Source organism: Phytophthora infestans, genomic scaffold (genome assembly GCF_000142945.1).
Source record: "Phytophthora infestans T30-4 supercont1.4 genomic scaffold, whole genome shotgun sequence".
NCBI lineage: Eukaryota > Oomycota > Peronosporomycetes > Peronosporales > Peronosporaceae > Phytophthora > Phytophthora infestans.
The window spans coordinates 272,023-291,990 of NW_003303755.1; the positions used below are offsets into that span (position 1 = coordinate 272,023).

Consider the following 19,968-nt stretch of genomic DNA (forward strand, 5'->3'; position numbering starts at 1 on the left):
TGCTGCGTGCCCACACGACAAACTCGTCAAGCTGTACGGTGAGATCGCTAGAGTATATGTGCACGGCGAGACGGGTTCCACCAGAGAAAAGCTTTGTTTGCCTGAGCTGGTTCGTTCTCGTACGTGGTTGTCCACGCCGCTTCGGCTTTGGAACGTTTAACATATCAACACGTCGATCAGGTATTGATGAATCGGAAGCTGTAGACACCGCCATTTCGTCATCTTTACTTTCAACTTTTGCAGCAATTGGTGTGGTTTTCACGGGTGGCTGCTGCTGCTTGTCAACAAGAGCTCGCGCCTGCGACACTTGTTGTATTTGTGCTGAAGCGGGTGCCGTATTCTGCGTTGGTGGTAGTTCATCGCTGTCTGTGCTACCATCTTTGACATCTTCGCTATTTTTCATTGCATCCATTAGGCTAGCGGTCGCCATTGCAACTTCCAAATCTAAGAATGAGTCCATGTCCGCATCCGGATCCTCACATTCTTTCGTCTCTCCCGTCGCTGCTTTCCTACCATTTAGCCCCGCATCGACTGTTTCTTTCCACGCCTGGAGCTCCTAGTAAACCTCCGCACTGGACAACTCGGAAAGATGCGCCGTAGTGGCTCGAGCATCGCCTTTGCGTACGAATACTTTTCAGCAGACGTCAACACGACTTGCTTAGCGCGTTCACTCCGGCGTAGTTGAGCAAATACAACTTCCTTTGCGAGCTTGCCACCACTCGAATCCTCACTGTCCTTCGGCAACCTTATTAGCTTCGGCGATTATAACTTCGACATGTTCACGATAGGCTGCAGCGCGTCAGCCACTGATGAGAGCTCTTTTGTAACTTCCAAGGCTTCGAAAGTACTCCACCTTTCGTGGACCGACATACCAGGCAGTACACGAAATATATGACCTTCACCTGCTACATGCATGAGGTGGCAGCATGGTAAGTGCTGGCTAGTGTAAAAGAGGCAGATACACGTCCAATCCACATCATCACAGTTGTAGATTTGCCATGAATAATAAACCTTCCGTTTCGAAACTGCCTCCTCCCGCTCGCAACGTGTCGACTGACCACGATTAACAAATGTCGCCCTTTCCTGTTCAGCTTTTCCAGCACAAACGACGTACTTCTTGAGTTTATCGTATCCGGTTTCGTAGCGATCCGGCGAGTGAATTTTAAGCAGAGAGCAATAAGCTCCCACCACATTTAAGCTTGCAATTTAACTTACCTATACAGAAGCTTGGTCACTAGCTCCAGAATCATTTCTCTGCGCAACCTTGAGCCCAAATACTTTTCGCTTCAGTACCTTTTCCCAGTAGGTGATAGCGTGGAATTGACACAGCAAAATTGCCCTCGACAAAATCTTTGTCGATCACCCCCCCCCCACACACACACACACACACACACGCACACAGTTTGGATTCTTGTCTTTGAAGTATTTCAGAATCGTTTTAATCGTGACGGTGTACTCGTTCAGGCAAATAAAGTCAACCACAGGAAAACCTCTACCCGTACATGTGACGGCCAATTGTGTCAGTGTAGACTTCTGTAACGTCTTAGTAACCGCCTCAACAGCTGTAAGGTTAGTCCGAAGCTTGGACATTAGCGGGTGAACTTTTGTGATCAGCTCGTCCTCCTCCTTTAGAAAATCCTTCACGGGCCAGATTAAATATGTGGCTAGCATAGCCGATCAAGGGAATAGCGCCTTCCTTGTTACCAACATACTGGTTCACCGAGCAGATATCTCCCACCATGAACCTACCCGAGTCCTAGGGCTTGTTGTTGCGAGTGAGTGTGTCTGCAATGAGGTCGAACTGACTCTGTGCGCTCAGATCTTCTTCAGATTCAACAGGAGAGAACGCCAAAAGTAGGAACCGGCGGAACGTGCGGTTGCATTGCAACATTGGCGTCCTTCACATCAGACTCCAAGTCGTTGAAATAGCCACTTGAGGTCCGAATACTGGTATTACCGGTATTACCAACTGTGTCGTACACCGCAATAGTTGCTGCATTGAGGCGGTTGCTACTAGTCCAGCCACCCAGTACGAGTCCAAACGAGTCAGGAAGCTCGTCCGCGACTCGGGCTCCGACAGCCTCGCTCACTAGCCTTACGTTCTTTGACAGAGTGTCCTCAGAGACTGTAGAGATAGAGAGCGGGATTCAGTCTCGTGAGGCGGTGCTCAACGAACTCGAACGGGAGCCGACCGAAGATAGCCCACTCCAGCCAGCGGTAGAGATCTCGAGCTCGCTGGCTGACGAGGCGTAGGTTTAGGTGCTTTTGGCGGCGTGCTGCTTCCTGGGCCTCTTGCTCGTAGTCGGTATGGTTGCGACCCAGATGATTAAGTAGGTTTGTGCAATCATTTCCCTTCTTAGGTCTTGCCACATGTCGTGCAGGTATGCATGTTGTTCAGCTGCGGTGAAAAGCACGGAGTAGATCTGACTACTTGTGAGAACCATTGCGGACCAATAAATTGGCTGAGAGCTTGGGGGTGGCTAGCTTAGAGCTTGGAAGAGAATTTGAGAATGACCTAAGTATTTAGAGTTGATAAGGAGCATACCCAACGAATGGTGGAGGGCTAAGTTGGTTGTAGGCTGTGAATTCATATATGAATAGGTGCAATTCAGCAATGAATTGAAGCTTAAAATTAATAATTTAAATTTGAATCATTTTTATGAGGATTATTTAGACCCATTCCAGTGGTGTCTTACCTCACCCTGTTTTGTCGAAAGGGGCAGAATCGGTTAATGACATTTCACTGAGCTTTTGCTAGTTGGGCAGATCGAGAGTGTAGTAGCTTGCATGGAACAAGGAGAGGAAATTGCGAACTGACTTGGGAAGTTGGTAGACGAAACCATAATACTCTCAGTGGAAATTAAACATCTAACCAGGCTTAGATTCAAAACAAAGCGGCGAGCTCGAGACGGCCGCGTTCTTGTCAGCTCTTATCGCTTTGCACACAAACATTGTGCTGCTTCCGTAGCAAAGTTTCAGCGTTTGTGTTGATCAACCAGCGAATCGGATTCTACTGCATTTACCTGTGGTGCTGGTAATCTTTCAAGAACGTGTGGGCGAGCCTTGATATGCTTTCCACATTGGCTGTGCCTCTGTAATTTCGTTACAAGAATAATTAACTTCAATAGACCTTCAAATTGCAATTGCTTCGCACCTTGCCCGCTTGCATGAGATCAATAGTTTCCTTTGGTGCTGGGGTGTAGTCGAGCGGCTGGAGCATGGCTGGTACTTCTCGTTTTGACTGTGGCAATGTCTTTTCGCTCTTCCACTTGGCTTTGGTGGTTGTTCCTGCCATTTTAGCTGACCTTTGCGACTCCCAATCAGCTTCAGTGGTTGCTACTCTCGTGTCAGTCTGTTGCGGACGTCTGCACCAACGACAGAGGCCTTCGATGGAAGCTACTTATCCGTTGGGTTGGGTTGGCCAGCCATGCCTTCCAGGTCTTATGCTCTTACCCGCAAAAACGTAAGTTCGAATACTGCTTTTATTAGAATTTAGAAATACGATTTAAACAGCACGCTGTCTCCAGTGGTACATATAAACTCCATGTTACCATAACAAAATTGTAGAGTGGCATCTGCTTACTGCAGAACACGTAGTCACCATAGCTTTTATCAATCTCTGGTTACAGTGCTACTTTGCCGGTTAGAGTATATCACTAACCCGACAATGTCATATTCTGTCCACTCTTTTTTCTACTCTTGACGTCTTCGCTTTGTGGGTGGATCGGGATCCCAAGCTTCCGTGTCTGCAGTATCATCATCCTTTTCTTCGCTAGAGGAGTCGCCGTCGCTGAACGAATCGTCTGAGGATACCGAATCTCTCGGCTCTGACGGAACTTCCGCAGCCTGCGTATCCTGAGTAGGAGGATCTTTTTCTTCGCTTTCCATTTGGTCTCCTCCAGACACAGCAGTTGTCGTCTTAACTGAAGGCTTTGGTTGGCGAATTGGTGCATTGCGTGCATGCTGCACAGTCATCTCGGTTGCTTTTCTGTTAAACAGCTCGCGATTGTGCTTAAAAGTGTCGGCCTATGGAGTTCATTGAAATACAAATTCATCAATCCAACAGAACATGGCACAATAGTCAAAGAACCGTCACAAATTCGTACGATCTCCGGCATCAGCCCGTCATCTGCATTCGGCTCCCCCATGAGCAGACGAATCGTCGTCAGCAGCGTACTAATATTGACCGATGGCAGCCAAGAACCCTGCTTAAACAGCAACAAAATCGTCACTGCCATTGTCCACAATAATATTGATGTGCTCCTCTCGCCTTGGGCTGCATCTTGAGTGTGTCGAGGCAAATTCTGCCTGCATCGTCGATGTTTGGATGGTAGATAGGCGTCACGAAGCGAACCTTCGGCGGCTCAAATGGGTACCTGTCCAGTTACGACAGAATTTCATCGTAAGAAGCAGGTAGGAGGTAATAGCTCAAGCGACAGCTGCCAACCGTTCTGGGATTTCGATCTCCAGCTGAAACACCCCCTTCTCATACGGAGACCCATCCGGACCAAGAATTTCTGTGCAGCATCACAACGTTAGCAAAAAATATGAATATTACCCTCAATGAATATTGACGTGTGGGAAATTGGCGTACGCGCTTCCAGGTGGTCGATCTGGTCGTCTTTTGGCCACGCGCTGACACCTGCAAAGCGCAATTTGGAGCGTAAGGAAATGAATACTACTTTAAAGACGCAAGATCAAGTATATATTATGGTGGCGAGACTCAGGATACGTACCGAATGGTGGGTCGCTCTCCAGCATTGCAATCTCCTTGCGCATGCGTCCTCGCATCGCCGCCGCCATATTTCTGCAACTTTTCGCTCTTACAAATACAAATAAAAACGATGAGTTTATATTTGAAGCAATTATTGTACTTATTATATCAATTCTCTGCGAAACGAAAATAGTTTTTATTTTCGTATCGCAGAGAATTTATTCAATAAGTTCAATAATTGCTCCTATGGATTAAATTCTTCTTGAAACGAAAATAGTTCTTATTTTCGGATCGAGCTAATTATTTTGCGATCTTCCAGCATGGACGACTTCGAACAGCTCCAATTCCTTGGCCGTGGCGGCTACGCCAGGTAAGCACTGTACACAGTCGCCATCGTGCTCAGTAGTATAATGGCTGCAGCTAAATGTTTCAGGGTACGATCTAGATTGACTACCACTTGAATGTCCAGTGTATTTCTCGTTCGACGTAGCAATTCGACCCAGCTCTTTGGTATAGTGCTGCAATTGCTACAATTCGAATGGCATATCGCGTGACGCATCATCACCATAATCGTTTTGCTTGTTTGGTGCAGCCATAAAAAGAATTCCAAGAGCAAAGATCGTCACAGAACAGCAGAAATTGCGTCTGGATGCGGAAAAGTCGATTCTGCTCAAAATCAAGAGCCCGTTCCTGTGTCGAGGCTTTCAGGTTTTTGAAACGACGGCCGAAGTGTCGATTTTGCAGGAATACATCGAAGGACGAGCGCTGTACGAGTGTATTTGGAAGTACAGAGACACCGGGAGGTTCCCGGAACACGTAGCCAAGTTTTTCGCGGTGCAACTGGTCTTGGCGCTGCGAGATCTGCACGCGCAAGGATACGTTCATCGAGATTTTAAGAGTGGAAATGTGTTGGTGGGGAAGAGTGGATTTGTCAAGGTAATAGACTTCGGGTTGTCCAGAAAGGTTGTCGCAGATGGAAAAGTCGACGACTACTCTGGACGAACACAGTCGGTGTGCGGCACTCACTACGTGATGGCGCCAGAAATGTTTTTCAAGGAGTCTTATGCCTTTGGTGTTGACTGGTGGTACGTGAAATGTAGATTGACCGATAACTGATGAGATCCTAAAGTTTATTTTCATTACTACAGGAGTCTGGGTGTCGTTATCTATGAAATGGTAGTTGGGCGGCCACCGTGGGAGTATCAGTGTCCGGCTGACAGCACAATGGAGCAGTATTTCACACGGATTACGTGTTCAGCGGAATCTCCATTCCAGACTTCGGACGGACAAGTTGAGACGCTTGCAAGATCATTGAGCCCTGATCTACATTCATTGATACGGTAATTCATCCATTGCTGCTGAAACTGCTTACACAATGCTATGTGTGTGGCGCTCACAATGCAAATATTAGTGCATTGCTACAGATTAATCCTCGAGAGCGGCTTGGGAAGAACGGGGCAGTCGAGGTACAGCTCAATATACTCTTGTATTACGTCTAAAGGGAAGCTCGTTGGTAACTTTATTGACTTGCAGGTGATGAATCATACGTGGTTCAATGACATCAACTGGGCGCTGCTCGAGTCGAAAGAGGGTGTCACGGATTCGATGGCAGTACCGTATGATTTCAACAAAGACTACAACCCAGCTCGAATTCGTACTTCTCCAGGCCAAGGTGGGGCTAGAGAGAGCTTGTCCAGTGCTGAGAGTATCGACCCGGAAGACGATGCCAAGTACTTTGCCGATTTTTAGACTTCAACAAGAAGCAGGTGTTTGATAAAGTCTAATACATTCCTTAAACGACGGATAGCAAAGCGCTGTAAAACCAGACTGAATGACTCGACCTACATCATTTGCCTGACAAACGACTGCTGGGACTCACGTTCTTCTAAAGCTTTGAGGTTTGTCGCCTTACGGTCGTCATTTACTGCCGTGATGTACTCGTCAATGAATTGAGCGATGCACGGGTGAAATTCGTACCGACCCCCGAAAAAGTCGACGTAGTTGGTGCCGTCGAACATGTAGCCGTCAGGAAGAGGATCCATTGCCTGTATCAAGACGCAGTCAGCAACATAAACAGCGACACATTCTATAAGTGTCACCCAATACGTACATGTTGTCGTTGGATCTCACGTTTCTCATCCAGAGTGATCGAAGCCTTCGATCGAATTTGGCTAGGTGAAGCCTCTGCATGAGCATAGCAGTTGAGAAGGTGATCACGTAACTTTTCAGCGTTCAGCCCTAGTCCAGTGATCTTCAACTCCAGCGACGGAAGACTTTCCGCCTTGTTACGAAGACGGTCCGCGTCAACCCAAAGCCGAGCAAAAGTGCCAGATGAACGGTATTCGTACACGCAACCGGGTTCGTCCTTGAATACGACTTGACCTTCTACACACCAGCACGATCGGGACTGTCCGTTTGAGAAAACGCCTTCCGCAAATGAAGTAGCAGCAGACGTCTGGCCATCCTGACGCACTTTTTCCACAGCAATTGCCTGCGCAATTCGGATTCCTTTGGTGGCTTTACTCTCCATCGGATCAATTCGATCCGTCGCCTTTGCCATTGCTGCAAACGGTGTCAGCGTCTTGGCGACCAGATACGAGAACTTTGACCAATCCATCCCAGGAACAATCTCAAATCGGTAGCTAACAGGAGCATGAGCAAGCTCCAGCTCGGCCACGTATCGAGTGAACACTGGAGCGGCGCTATTACTCGCAGTACTGTCCCAGTCTCGGAAGTGAGTGTTACGGTACTGCTTGTAATACGCACTTTCGAATCGATCTACAGCAAGTATGGGAGTGAGAGGTCCCTCGAATACATCGTGGGAAAGAACCATTACGTCAGCGAATGGATTCACTTGGTCCATGTGGAAGCGTAGGCGCTGGAGGATCACTGATGAAACATCGGAACTATTAGTCAGCACCGTGTGGGTCACAAACCCAGCCGTCATTTGGTCAAACACTTTGGGGAACGGTGCTTGAGTGGCCAGCGGATCAGGTAAGTACACGTTTGTCGCACTCACACAACTGATCACAGCGCCAATTTTGCTTGGAAGTGAGGCATTATCAAAAGCACGTCGCACTGCACAGACTACTGTGATCGGATCCAAGTATCCAACGATACTCAGCATGATTCGAGGAGGTAGACGCAGAGTTTTGGCGGTAGATTTGACTCTCTCCAGTTCTCGAGATAGTTTGTCAGCGACCACAAAGTATCCAGACGTCTCCATTTTCTGCTGCTGGGAAAGCTCCAAGTCCCGAAGATCGACATTAATATGGACCCAGTCGAAACTAGCGGACGCAATCTGGCACACTGACTGACTCAACGACTGCACACCGCTTCCTGGGATCCCCAGCATGATGGTAACCGGCACGATCAGTCTGCTGATATCCTCTGTATTTAATCTCGGAAGCGTGGTCACTGCATTTGGGTCTTTGGGGATAAAATGTTGTGGGAAGAACATCTCTACGGTGCGAGCGTCCTGACCCACAAATATTTGCTTCAGTACAAGCCGCTCGCACGTTGATTTCACGTGATTCGGTACGTCGAAGTTCGCGCCCTCGTGATCTCGAGGTGTGTCGCCTTCAAACGTTTCGCTCAAGTCACTCGTTCGGTAAATCGGAATGTTCAACGCGGCAGCGGTGTCTTTCCACGCCTCAAGAGCGCGAAAAATTTCATCCTGGAAGCGTGAACCGGACTGCATGGGGATGTAAATATCTTGGCAATCCAAAGTAAACGGAATGGCGTTCGATAGCTACAGAAGAGAATTGGTTTTAGCAGATGCACAAGCAACAGAACAGTTATGATGTTTACTACTTACCGGTGTCAACTGACTGTGCTCATCTGGCTTGAACTCCAACTTCAGCAGCACCAGTTCTTCATATGATGAGGGCAAGATAGTCAGGCTTTTGACACTTCGCTCAATTGACACGACGATCGGGTTGAAATTCGGACAGGAGAACACAAAGCCGCCAGAGAAAACTCTCCAGTTGCCATGGACGATTGGTAGAAATTCGCTGTTGAAGAGGAGAGTGGCCTTGGACGACATTGACACTTGAACATCCCGTGCCTCGTTGGCCTCGAAATCGGAGTCGATGGCCTTACCCAGACACACGGAGCGACTCTGTAGAATAAACTCAGACTGAAGTGCTCGCATCAACAAATCAATAGCGTCCGCCTCCTCTCCAGCTTGAATCCACGAGCGGAAGTTCGCAAAAGGTTTGGTAACGTGAAGAAATCGCTTAGTATCAAGCTCTGCCAGGCTACGAGAGTCTCGACCGTGAAACAAAAAGGTGTCTCCAATAACAAGCGAGCCCAGCGGAAGTGCTGGATCGGCACCACTGGGGATATCCGCTAATGTCATGGAGCAGTACAAGAGACACCAGTCTGTACAGTTTCAGCACAAGAGTAAGTAGGTGCCTCACACAAGAAAATATTTGCGTCCACGCACCTTCGGTGAGGGAGTCAACCTGCTGTCCTCGAGCATCCATGATTTCTGCAGTCAGACTGAGCTGGTCATCGATGAATTTAGTTGGGAACCTGTTTGATCCAAGTATTTGAGACTCGACTTTATCCGTTTGAACTATAGAATGGATAGCTTCAGCACGTGCATACTCGATACATCGATCAAGTGACGCTAGTTTGCCGTCCATGCACTCTCGAACGAGTTCGGATGTTCCCGTCTTGAAACTACGTACAAGCAGTGCGTACATCTCGATCAGCGTCTGTGTGTCCACCGCAGTCTTCCCGACGTGTGGGTTGGACTGAGCAAGAGAAGACACCAGCGCATCATCATCGACAACGCGATTGCAGACTTTTCCCGAGGACAAGAAGTAAGTGCGAGCGAATCGCACCCCCGTGAATGGGTCTTCAGCCTGTACGACCATGTGCGTCGCTGGAATGTCTTCCTTCACACCCGAATTCGCAAGAAACGCCTTGGGAGATGACGTTTCTGTCAGCGAGCTCGTCCTCACGCCAAATAGCACTTGACTACCTCTGCTCGGAGTAGTTTTCAAGCCACGAGCACTATACTGCATCGTTCCAAACTCGTAAAAGCTCAACAGGTCCTCGCCCAAATCACTCTCCGACTTGCGTACACCAGGCGATTCATGGTCTAGTTTCAGCAGGAACTCGTCAAAGTGATGAGCTATCAACACTTGGCTCTCCTGGACAACTCGCTTGGCACTAAACGTATCGAGTTGTGCCATAACGTGCATCATTTGTCGAGAAACATTCACCACTCGGTGGTTCATAGAGAGGAATCCTTTGCCACTGGATTCGCCACCTTCGAGTCCGTACGATTGAACCAACGGCCACTTTTCGGGCAGCATCGTGTCTTGCAGATTGATACCGTTCTGGTCCGTCCCAAAGGGCACCCCCACACAGTTGATACCCGTCATCATGCTCTTGAAGGCGCCAATTTTGCGCTCTTCCAGCTCATCTGGTTCCATCCCGTCATGAACAACATACTCCGTCACGTGCCGCCACTTGGAAATTACCGGCAGGATTTTCACGGCTGCGTCGCTCTCAGACGAGTAAAAGACGAACACTCGTTGTGTACAGATGAGTAGAACCACATCATCCAGACGTTCGTGTTCCTGCAGGATCACCTGCTCACCTAGGAGTTCTTGACCCGAATTACCGAGGAAAAGGTACTTTAGAGCTGCTTGAGACGCCTGTGAGTGGAAACTATCTACGCCTCCGATGATCAGAATGCCGTCGAGCTTGGGATCCGATGAGGAGCACAAACTCTGGATACGTTGCAAGCGATCAATGCTGTCGCTGCCCTTGAATTCAACCTTCTTCCAACTCATATCTTGGCCTGAGCTAGCAAAATCTACACTGATTTCCTGAGCAACGCTTGACAAGACAAAGATCCTTCTTCACCAGACCCAGGATCATTCCGAAACGTCGTCACGGGCAGAAAGCAAAATGACCCGCGTGACGCGACGCGACCCCCAAGCATCAATTTCTGCGGTGAATTTGCTCTATATATGTATACGTCGCAACGGTACAAGGCGTCAAATAATGCGCCGTTATCCCAGATCGATAACTTATCGATCTGAGTTGCTCTAGTCTGGGATGCTCGCGAATAGAATGGATAAGAACCGCAAACGCTACTATGTAGCTATCCGTTAATGAAAAAAAAAAGATCGGAGCAACTGATTAAAAGGCCACGAATAGGTCTGAAAAAAAAAAAAAAAAACTGGCCATCTCATCTCGCCGATTGGAAGAACCGCTTCTATTAATAGCAAATACTGAAAATAGTTGTGTGGCATCACGAGCTACCAAAGATCATTCGCAGATCGACCTGGTATCGAGCACTTCCAGAGCCAATCGGGCTTCGACTGCTACTGTACCTTTGCTTATCTAAGTTTAAAAGATGGCCCTGACAAACAATCGATCTACAACTGCAGTGCAGCCACTCCCACCCGATGCCCCTCGCTGCATTCCCGAGCCGAAATCAAAACTTGCCAATGAACTTGAAAATGACAACCAACCCCTGTTGAAAGCATCCAGCTCTGACAACCCAGCCGCCAAGAGTGAAATCGATGATGCGTCAGTTCCGGTCAAGCGCGTTGGTATGCTGAGCATGAAGCGAGCAAAAGGACTCGGATTCATTGTCTTTGCCGGATTAAACTTCAGCATTGCGTCGATCTGCATTAAGTACGCTAGCCACCGAGCGACATCGCACGAAACAGTCTTTTGGCGAATGATCATAGCGCTCGTGCTCAATTATGTGAGTCTTCCACATGTTCTCGTTTCTTAAGTATTATTGCTCAAATACGCGCACCATCATTGTGCAGGTATGGGCTCGATACAAGAAACGGAAGCTGGTTGTGGAGCCCAAGTATCGCGGCCTTCTGTTGTTCCGATGTATTGTGGGGACAATAGGCGTTAACATCCAGTTCTATGCAATGTCGAAGATGGTGCTGACTGACGCAACTGTGATCATCTTGACCAGTCCGATCTTTACTTTCTTTTTGGTGAGCACATACATCTCTTATGCGCTGAGGGTCATTTCAGCTGGTTCTAATAAGGTCATTGGCTCCTAGGGTGCTGCTTTTCTAGGGGAAAAGATCAACCAGATCGATCTTCTAGCAGGAATCACGTCTTTTCTTGGCGTCATGTTCGTGACAAGACCTGCATTCCTGTTTCCAGCCAATAATGTCACTAAGGAAGCACCACCGCTCGCGGTATATTGCGCTATTGGCGGTTCGATGACATCGGCAGTGGTCTACATCTTACTTCGACGACTGAGCAAGGTCGACCATCTCGTCGCTATCCACTACTTCTTCGTATTCGGAACAATTACCTCGATCATGACGCTGTTGATTCTGGGAGTAGTAAGTAATTTCTCTTCTGTCAGCATTGTTCTTGCAGACTGACTAACCTTGATTGATGAAACGCTATAGAAAATGACGGTTCCTCTAGAGTCGACATTTCTGTTCGCACTCTTCGGCAGCGGATTCTTTTCTTTTATCGGCCAGGTATTCATGACCAAGGGATTTCAGCTCGAACAAGCAGGAATCGCATCGGTGATGCGCTACTTCGACGTGGTCTTCGTCGTTGCCATGGATGTGCTGATTTTGGGCGAGAGCGTTAACGTTCTGAGCCTTCTTGGAGCTGGAATTATCATGGCTGGCGTTTCGATGATTGTTCTGCGCCGAGCCCGTGAGAAGCAATAGAATTTGGGAAAGAAAAATTGAACCGGAATGAATAAACTCCCATTTACTTGAAGGAAAGGTAGAAGAAAGCTGTTTTTTTTTTTCTAAGCGTAGAGCTCATCGTCTTAGCTTTACCAAAAAGAACTTTAATAGCAAGTGGGTTTGAAACAGGTTGGAGCGTAAGACTGCAACAGCGGAATATTCTCACGAATAGTACAGCAGCCAGATTGTCACGTTTTTCGGTTTCGTGTTTCTGTCGAAATATAATTTGATAGTTATGAGAATAATAATCAGCAACTGGCAAATTTCGAAGATGAGCTCGAGTGCCGATAAGATCGTTGAGAAGTCTGAAGGGGACGCTTTCCAGCGCCTCCGAAAGTAGTTGTGCACGCGTGACCTTGATAATAATAGAAGGAAAAATTCGGTGTTTGAACCGTTGGTGGGTTGAGTGGACACGATAAGAATCTGTCAAAATCCTTCGTCACTTGATTAAATATGTTCGACGTGCCTCTGCTGAAGTTGGTGCCAAGTGTATAAGACCACTTCTGAATTATCTGCCACTCGGTAACACTTCAGTCGAAGGTGCTCTTCGACAGTCGACGAAAACTTGATAAGTTGGTGCTCATGCTTCTTCGCAGTGGTGCACACGGACGGGCGATAGTGACCCCACTACCCCCACAGCTTAAGGGAAACGATGCGAGCCCTGCCAAGAAATCGCCCAAAAAGTCTGCAACCAAGGAGGATTGCGATACTATTCGAGATGATCTGCCGTTGCTGAAATCCGACAGCTCCCGTGAAGAAATCTCTAAAACCAATGAGAGTGAAATTGTCACCGTCGTCCTCCCGTCGACATCACGTGGTTTCTGGGGCCTGGAAAAAGTAGGAGGTCTGGGGTATATCATCGTCGCAGCGCTCACCTTCAGTATCGTCGCGGTGTGCGTGAAACGTGCCAGTCGCTACGCCAACTCCCACATCATCGTGCTTTGGCGCATGCTGATCGGACTGGCAATGAACTGTGTACGTTGTCACTGTTACTTTTGCTTTTCACAAACATTGCTGTACGTATTAATCGTGATTTAACTGTAGGTGTGGGTACACTTCAAGAAAACAAACCTGTTTGTCGGACGAAAAGATCGATTCGTTCTTTTCTTGCGCTGCTTGGTCGGGACGGTGGGGACCACACTGTCGTTCTACGCCATGTCGAACATGCCGCTAACTGACGCCATTGTGATCATTTTCACATCACCAATTTTCACCTTCTTTTTGGTACGCCGGCATGGCGACGTGGGTAGTGTACCCTAATGATTTCTTACTATCTTGTGTGTTTACTAAGGCGGCGGTCGTTCTCGGAGAAGCCATCGACTACGTGGATCTCATTGGTGGAGTCACCTCTTTTATTGGGGTGCTGTTCGTCACGAGGCCGGCAATTCTGTTCCCTTCGCAAGTTACAGGCAGCAGCGCACCATTACTCGCCATCGTCTGTGCTATGGGCTCGTCCCTATCGCAAGCCATTGTTTACATCGCGATGCGAAAGATGAAGGATCTCGATAATTTGCTGGTGACCCACTATTTCCTCATGTTCGGGTCTTTCTACGCGATATTTATTGTTTGGGTGCTCGGGGTGGTACGTTGAGCACTACGGACGAGCTGTAAGGAATTCTAATTTAGTTACTCCCTTTTTTTCGTATATGCAGAAACTGGAGCTACCGACGGAGCCAGGATTCCTATTCTCCATCTTCGGATGTGCCTTCTTCTCGTTGATAGGACAATGGTTCCTCACGAAAGGATTTCAGACCGTCAAGGCCGGGATCGCGTCCGTCATGCGCTACTTTGACGTGGTATTCGTCATGTGTCTGGACGCACTGGTGCTGGGTGAGACCGTGAACCTCTACAGCGTAATCGGGGCCGCCATCATTATAAGCGGCGCCTCCGTCATCGTCATGCGCCAAGCAGTCACCAAAAAGTGAACTGCCCACTTCAACTTGCACAAAGCCCATTCAAATCGTTTCCTCTTTACTAATTCATTATAACAGGCTATCAGGACAGCAAGTAATTGACAAAATGAAAGATCGAAACATTATTCAATTCAACAAAACAAACTCTTACAGGTGAAGAGTTCAGTTTTTTTTGCGTGTCTTATTGCAGGTGTCATGCAAAGCAAGCAGCTCAGTGCTCGTCTTGGTGAACCACACCTAGCGCACCCGTCATAATCGCCCCCTTCAGGCCCGCAGCTAAGTCGGGTCCCGTTGTCCGCGTGCGAGTGGAGGATGACGACGAGAGCGTGGCTTACGAGGCTCAGAGCGCCGTTGAGACGTGTCTGTCGCTCGCCAAACCTGTTACTCGATTTGGAGGCGTCGGGGCATGGCAATCGCCACGAACACTGGCACTAGGCTGCATTTCCTTCGCCGCCTTCAACCTCAGTCTCATGCGCGTATGTGTCAAGTACGCGAGTCGCCACGTGACGTCGCACGAAACAGTGTTATGGCGCTCCATTATAGCATGGCTGCTCAACTTGGTACTCGTCTACCGCAGGAACATCACATTAATGGTGGCGTCGAAGCACCGTAACGTGCTCTTCTGGCGCTGTTTCTTCGGTACTGCTGGAATCAGCTTCCAATTCTACGCAATGGCACAAATGGTATTGACAGACGCAGTGGTGCTGATCTTCACGAGTCCAATCGTAACCTTTATGCTGGTGAGAGCTTGGTGGTGGAAGAGTGTTCGAATGCTACGCTTACTACTAGTTATCTTTTTTTGCTATGGCACTACTGATAGGGTGCGTTGGTGCTGGGTGAAGCGATTGAGTACCTCAACTTCATCAGTTGCCTGGTGTCGTTTATTGGCGTGATGTTCGTCACCAGACCAGCGTTCTTGTTTGGTACAGACGAGTCTAAGGAAATGCCATCACTGGCGATTATTTGTGCACTCGGTGGCTCTGTGATGCAAGCTTCGTCGTATATCACGATGCGCCAGTTGAAAGAGCTGAACTACGTGGTCATTAACCACTACTTCCTGCTCTTTGGGCTGCTATACGCACTCGCGACGCTGTGGTATTTTGGTGTGGTAGGTAGCAAAGTCACCTCGGTTGCTGGATGTTAGATCAGTGAATAACGTTGGTGCTTGTTCTGTACCATCAGAGCTTTTCCCTGCCCGCCGAGATCAATCTCATAGTTGCGCTGCTCGGAAGCGGTCTGTTTGCCTTCGTTGGTCAAGTTTTCCTAACGATGGGCTTCCAGCAGTCCAACGCAGGTATTGCTTCGGTCATGCGCTACCTCGACGTCGTGTTCGTGCTGTTCTGGGACACGGTACTGCTCGGGGAGCACGTTAGCTTGCACAGCGTCATTGGAGCAACCATCATCATCGCTAGCGTTCGTTCATCGTCCTGCCGAAGAAACCGTGCACAAAAGCGAAGTCGAAGACCGTAGAATGACCACACAAGCATAGCTTAGCGTAGATATTCTTGTTCTGCTTAGTAATGACTCGATGTGGATTGGATTGTCAAAACACGGGGGAAGTTTGATACGCGACCGCTACAGCCGGACACGAGCTTGCCATGTTCTGCTGGTACAGTAACACGCCATTTGAGCCTCCTACATCCATTAAATTACATATACCTAGCACTACTGCCTCATTGATTGATACTGAACAGGACATCCACGAAGCACATTCGAGGCGTGCAACACGGGTCCGTTACAGCTTACACGATCGACTTGGGAGTCCATTGAGGATCTCGAGTACTGCCTGACACGGAACCATAGTTCGCGCCCCACTTATCAGTCCCGTCAGTCGGCGTAAAGATCGGATTCGAGCGAGGCGTCATCGACTGGCGCATTGTCAGCTTGTAGTCCGGGTATTCGTCCATCTGCAGCACGGGCACTCGCCACTTGGCCAAGACGTCAGGAGTCCACACAAAGATGAATACACCGATGCAGAATGCGGCGATGATGTGGCCGCAGAAAGCTGCCGGCACAGTGCACAAAGGTGCAGCTCCAGCGCCTGGAATGATTTTGGTCCAGAGCACGTAGACGTTGTACAGAGGCAGCAGTACACGCGCCACGAACCAAAACACGTACGTCGTGTAGAAGAAGAACTCGTGGGTCTTGGTCTTGCCGTAGCCCAGCTGCTCCATGAAGGTGGTGATGTTGAGCGGGATAACGGCGAACTCGACCATGAGGAAGAGTTGCAAGAGATACAGGTCCATACCGCAGCCAGCGTGCGTAGTGAAGATCAGATAAGGCAATCTATAGACAGCAAGAGCAGTAATTTATACTGAGGGGAAGTAGGAATATGCCTCCGGATGACGTACGCAGCCACAATGTGGTGGATGACAAAGACTCTCCAGAGTGGAACTTGCCACAGCACCAGCACAAACAGGTCGAACAGGAAGTAGCCACAAGCTGTAGCAAACATGAGTCGGCCGTCAGCAATAATGAACACAATATAAACTGTTTATTGCCTCGTACAGAAGGAGAAGAGTATGGTTGCCAGGTGCATAGGCGTCTCCTTGGTTGGTAGCAGGTCGTCGTCCCACTGCTGCTGCATGAAGCTGTAGGTCATTCCTGTTGCGATCACTAGCGCGTGGATCGTCGAGTTCACTCTATGAATGGGCAGCAACATGTTAGCAGCCTATCAAGTAGCGAGTAAACAGAGACGTCGTACCGCGAGCACCAGTCACCCTGTTCTGGGATAGAGAAGTCCCGATACACTTTGACGTAGCGGTCGGACAGGCGGTTGGCGATGTGGAAAACCAACGCGAAGAAGCACATGGAGCCTAGCAGCACGTGCATACTGTGCAGGGCATCCATCATGACTGCGGTCTATTGGCACCAAGCGCTTGGGGACTTCAGCGCGTGTTGGCGAATGGCAGCCTGTGCGTATCAGGATGCGGGAATTGAACCGGCTCGTTTCTACACTACATCTAAATTTTTACTTATCAAATTTAGAAGAGCTCAAAACTTTTGAGTCAAAAGTGTTTATTGTCCACTGCCCTTTCTATTGGCAGGGCACACTTGACAAGAGCGCAGAGCACTCTGTCGCGCTCATTATGTAGCGCTCTTAAAACTAGACCAATAACGGAGCTAGTTAATCCACCGGGATTCTAAAATCTTAATTTCCTTTTAAGAAAAAAAAATCAGTGGATAAAAAAGATTCGTTTTTTTACTATAACAGCGATTTGACTTTTTTTTAGAACGATGTTAGAGTCACACAATGGTTATGTGACTTCGTACTTAAGTGCGTATAAATGTCACCATATTCGGTTGTGTACCTACACAAAGCCACACAAAGAGAATAAAATACCGAATGTATTTCCAAAATTTCATCGTTTGTAGACATTATTGAGGGTGTGGACGTGGTTGCGCAATCGTCAAATGTCGTGCGAATGTCGAAGGAATACGATGAAGTCTGCGTGTTGCCAGATTGTACACATGACTTGTCATTTTTTCGCAAGTGAGTCCGTGAGTCCGATGTGGAAGTAAGGAAATCAACGTGAGTCCGTGAGTCCGATGTGGAAGTAATGAGATCAACGGAGGCCCTAATGACATTCTGATGTATAGCTTCATGTACCAGAAAGTGTTGAACATCGTAAAGAAACCCGGTTGATGCATGAACTGAATGAATTACGCAACTTTTGCAGTGTGCTAACGTATCTCCTAAACATGCAGTGACTTCAGTAGATATCTCATCCTGTAGTACCGAAGGAGTGCCTTCGATGGCGACTTCGGGAGAACGACGTCACGCACAATGCTCTCAAAAAACAGGAGAACAAGAGGTCTGCAATTGTGTCCATCTGTCTGCTTCTGCCACACTTCTCGTTTCCAATCCATTTTGGCTACTATCTCTGGAAAGATTTTCTTGACAATGTCTTCACACGTTTCAAGTTGCTTTGGCTTCTGCTGGGGGTCAAATACTGTGATCCGGTTTGGTGTGGACTTGAAGTCAAAGACTGCACCGCACCAAAGGTTTCTGTTGATATGAATTGGCAGCAACACATGCGTGTTGTGCTCTTGGAATGGATCGGAGCCGCTGATGACCTTCTCCTACGTTTCAGGGTCATCCGTACCGGTAACGCCTGGCGAAATAATACCAACGTGTGCATGCTCTTCTTGGATACGTGCTTCATGCAGTCGTCGTTCCGCCATAGGTCTTCTCTTAGCAGCAGAACGGATTCATTCGAGACCATTCCGAACGGTGTCAAGCGTGAGATTGGCAAGACAATCTGCTGCAGCGCTGTGGTAGCCTTGGTCTTATCTAGCTCAACATACTCATTGAGACCTTCTGGAATATCCAGTCTGTTTAGCGACGTAGCTGCCATCCACTCAATTGTATCAGACACTGCCTCCAAAGCCTTCATCGTGTGATGGTACTCCACCATTACTTGCACTTGGTCCTCGCTGATGACCCCGATCTTAGCGAGACGAACACCTACGGGTGACTTCGGATCTGGTAGTGCCTCTCTGTACGTTTCCAAAAAAATTCTGCATTTATGCGTGAATTGCTCGGTGAACACGAACTTGACGCTGCTCAGGGCCTCACTGGGGGCTACCATCTTCGCTATTACTTGTTTCCTGGGGCCCACCGTCTTTACCGATAATTTGGAGAGGAACTCGTATGTGGATTCGTAACTGTATGTCGACTTCAACACTCTGGCCACATTGCTTAGCGTGATAACCGGCGTCAACGTCCCTTGCACGAGCTGTTTGGCTTCCTTCAGAGAGCTCACCATTCGTTGCTTCTTCACTTGTCGCTTCTGGTTCTTTCGTATCTTGGGCTGACCGCGGCTTTTGGTGCTTTTCGAGACGAAGAATGAGCATTCCTCACTTGAACTGGAGCTGGGATGTCCGCTATCTGAAAGCGCTCTCTTTGCTGGAGGTGCTACTTGTTTTGTCTCGTCATAGCTCGAATGTGATAGCCCCACAATACTCCGCTCGTCCCGCATCTCAGATTGATCGGGGAAACCTTGCGCATCACTCGTCACTTCGTCGGAGTGACTGGCGCCTCCAGAGTGACTGTTGCTATCCGTCACCTCTATCGTGTGACCCGTGTGACTTGAACAAGGTGACACATCACGTGAGTGACTTGGTGATTGAGCCACCATAGGCCCACCGCGACCCAAAGTATCGTCAGGTTCCTCGAGGTCGCCCTCACGCTGTATCTCATCCTCATTGTTGTAGATAGCGTCGGCGATTGCAGTTGGAGGCTCACTGGTGTCACCGGAATTTGCTGCTCCACCGTCATGTATCTCAGAAATCTGCGAAAGAGGATCCAGTTGAGAGAGCCGATCTGGCCATACAGAAACGAAAGGTGCCTCTCCATCCGTTGCAATGGACTCAAAGCGCTTAAGACTTTCCAGCATCTGGATAAACACCATGATATCTGGGTGGATGTGCTTGACTGGAATGGGGCTTTTTCCACAAAGTAAACGCCAGTGTATAGCATGACGACAGGGAAGCAGCTCTGTCCTCATGAAAATACACGAACAGTGATACGTCTGTCAAGTCAGAATAACCATTCAATAAGTATTGATACCATTCAGCCATTGTGGACAAAACAATTCACGCACCCTATTATCAAGATGATACTTTCGACTCG

At 48.4% G+C, this 19,968-nt stretch overlaps 7 protein-coding genes across 7 annotated transcripts; 4 read left to right on the forward strand and 3 right to left on the reverse strand.

The window, feature by feature from the left end:
• Positions 1–3,693: 3,693 nt before the first annotated feature.
• On the reverse strand, positions 3,694–4,791 carry PITG_03048 (ubiquitin-conjugating enzyme E2, putative; the record flags this gene model as incomplete). The annotated part of the gene is made up of 6 exons (XM_002906103.1): positions 3,694–4,026; positions 4,107–4,205; positions 4,355–4,376; positions 4,448–4,517; positions 4,595–4,642; positions 4,737–4,791. 6 exons carry the CDS (start codon positions 4,789–4,791, stop codon positions 3,694–3,696), a joined length of 627 nt encoding a protein of 208 aa, XP_002906149.1.
• Positions 4,792–5,034: 243 nt separating this feature from the next.
• On the forward strand, positions 5,035–6,058 carry PITG_03049 (cAMP-dependent protein kinase catalytic subunit, putative; the record flags this gene model as incomplete). The annotated part of the gene is made up of 3 exons (XM_002906104.1): positions 5,035–5,084; positions 5,317–5,799; positions 5,863–6,058. 3 exons carry the CDS (start codon positions 5,035–5,037, stop codon positions 6,056–6,058), a joined length of 729 nt encoding a protein of 242 aa, XP_002906150.1.
• Positions 6,059–6,555: 497 nt separating this feature from the next.
• On the reverse strand, positions 6,556–10,626 carry PITG_03050 (uncharacterized protein; the record flags this gene model as incomplete). Its single annotated transcript, XM_002906105.1, has 5 exons — positions 6,556–6,759; positions 6,825–8,465; positions 8,532–9,097; positions 9,162–9,222; positions 9,409–10,626. 5 exons carry the CDS (start codon positions 10,522–10,524, stop codon positions 6,556–6,558), a joined length of 3,588 nt encoding a protein of 1,195 aa, XP_002906151.1.
• Positions 10,627–11,093: 467 nt separating this feature from the next.
• PITG_03051 (Drug/Metabolite Transporter (DMT) Superfamily) lies at positions 11,094–12,399 on the forward strand (the record flags this gene model as incomplete). Its single annotated transcript, XM_002906106.1, has 5 exons — positions 11,094–11,215; positions 11,303–11,450; positions 11,518–11,697; positions 11,767–12,057; positions 12,127–12,399. 5 exons carry the CDS (start codon positions 11,094–11,096, stop codon positions 12,397–12,399), a joined length of 1,014 nt encoding a protein of 337 aa, XP_002906152.1.
• A 969-nt stretch (positions 12,400–13,368) lies between these two features.
• On the forward strand, positions 13,369–13,916 carry PITG_03052 (Drug/Metabolite Transporter (DMT) Superfamily; the record flags this gene model as incomplete). Its single annotated transcript, XM_002906107.1, has 4 exons — positions 13,369–13,395; positions 13,465–13,644; positions 13,712–13,872; positions 13,913–13,916. 4 exons carry the CDS (start codon positions 13,369–13,371, stop codon positions 13,914–13,916), a joined length of 372 nt encoding a protein of 123 aa, XP_002906153.1.
• Positions 13,917–14,803: 887 nt separating this feature from the next.
• On the forward strand, positions 14,804–15,477 carry PITG_03053 (Drug/Metabolite Transporter (DMT) Superfamily; the record flags this gene model as incomplete). The annotated part of the gene is made up of 2 exons (XM_002906108.1): positions 14,804–15,073; positions 15,154–15,477. The coding sequence occupies 2 exons, from the start codon at positions 14,804–14,806 to the stop codon at positions 15,475–15,477; spliced, it is 594 nt and encodes a 197-aa protein (XP_002906154.1).
• Positions 15,478–16,075: 598 nt separating this feature from the next.
• Positions 16,076–16,788, reverse strand: PITG_03054 (uncharacterized protein; the record flags this gene model as incomplete). The annotated part of the gene is made up of 3 exons (XM_002906109.1): positions 16,076–16,619; positions 16,685–16,714; positions 16,760–16,788. The coding sequence occupies 3 exons, from the start codon at positions 16,786–16,788 to the stop codon at positions 16,076–16,078; spliced, it is 603 nt and encodes a 200-aa protein (XP_002906155.1).
• Between the last annotated feature and the right edge of the window lie 3,180 nt (positions 16,789–19,968).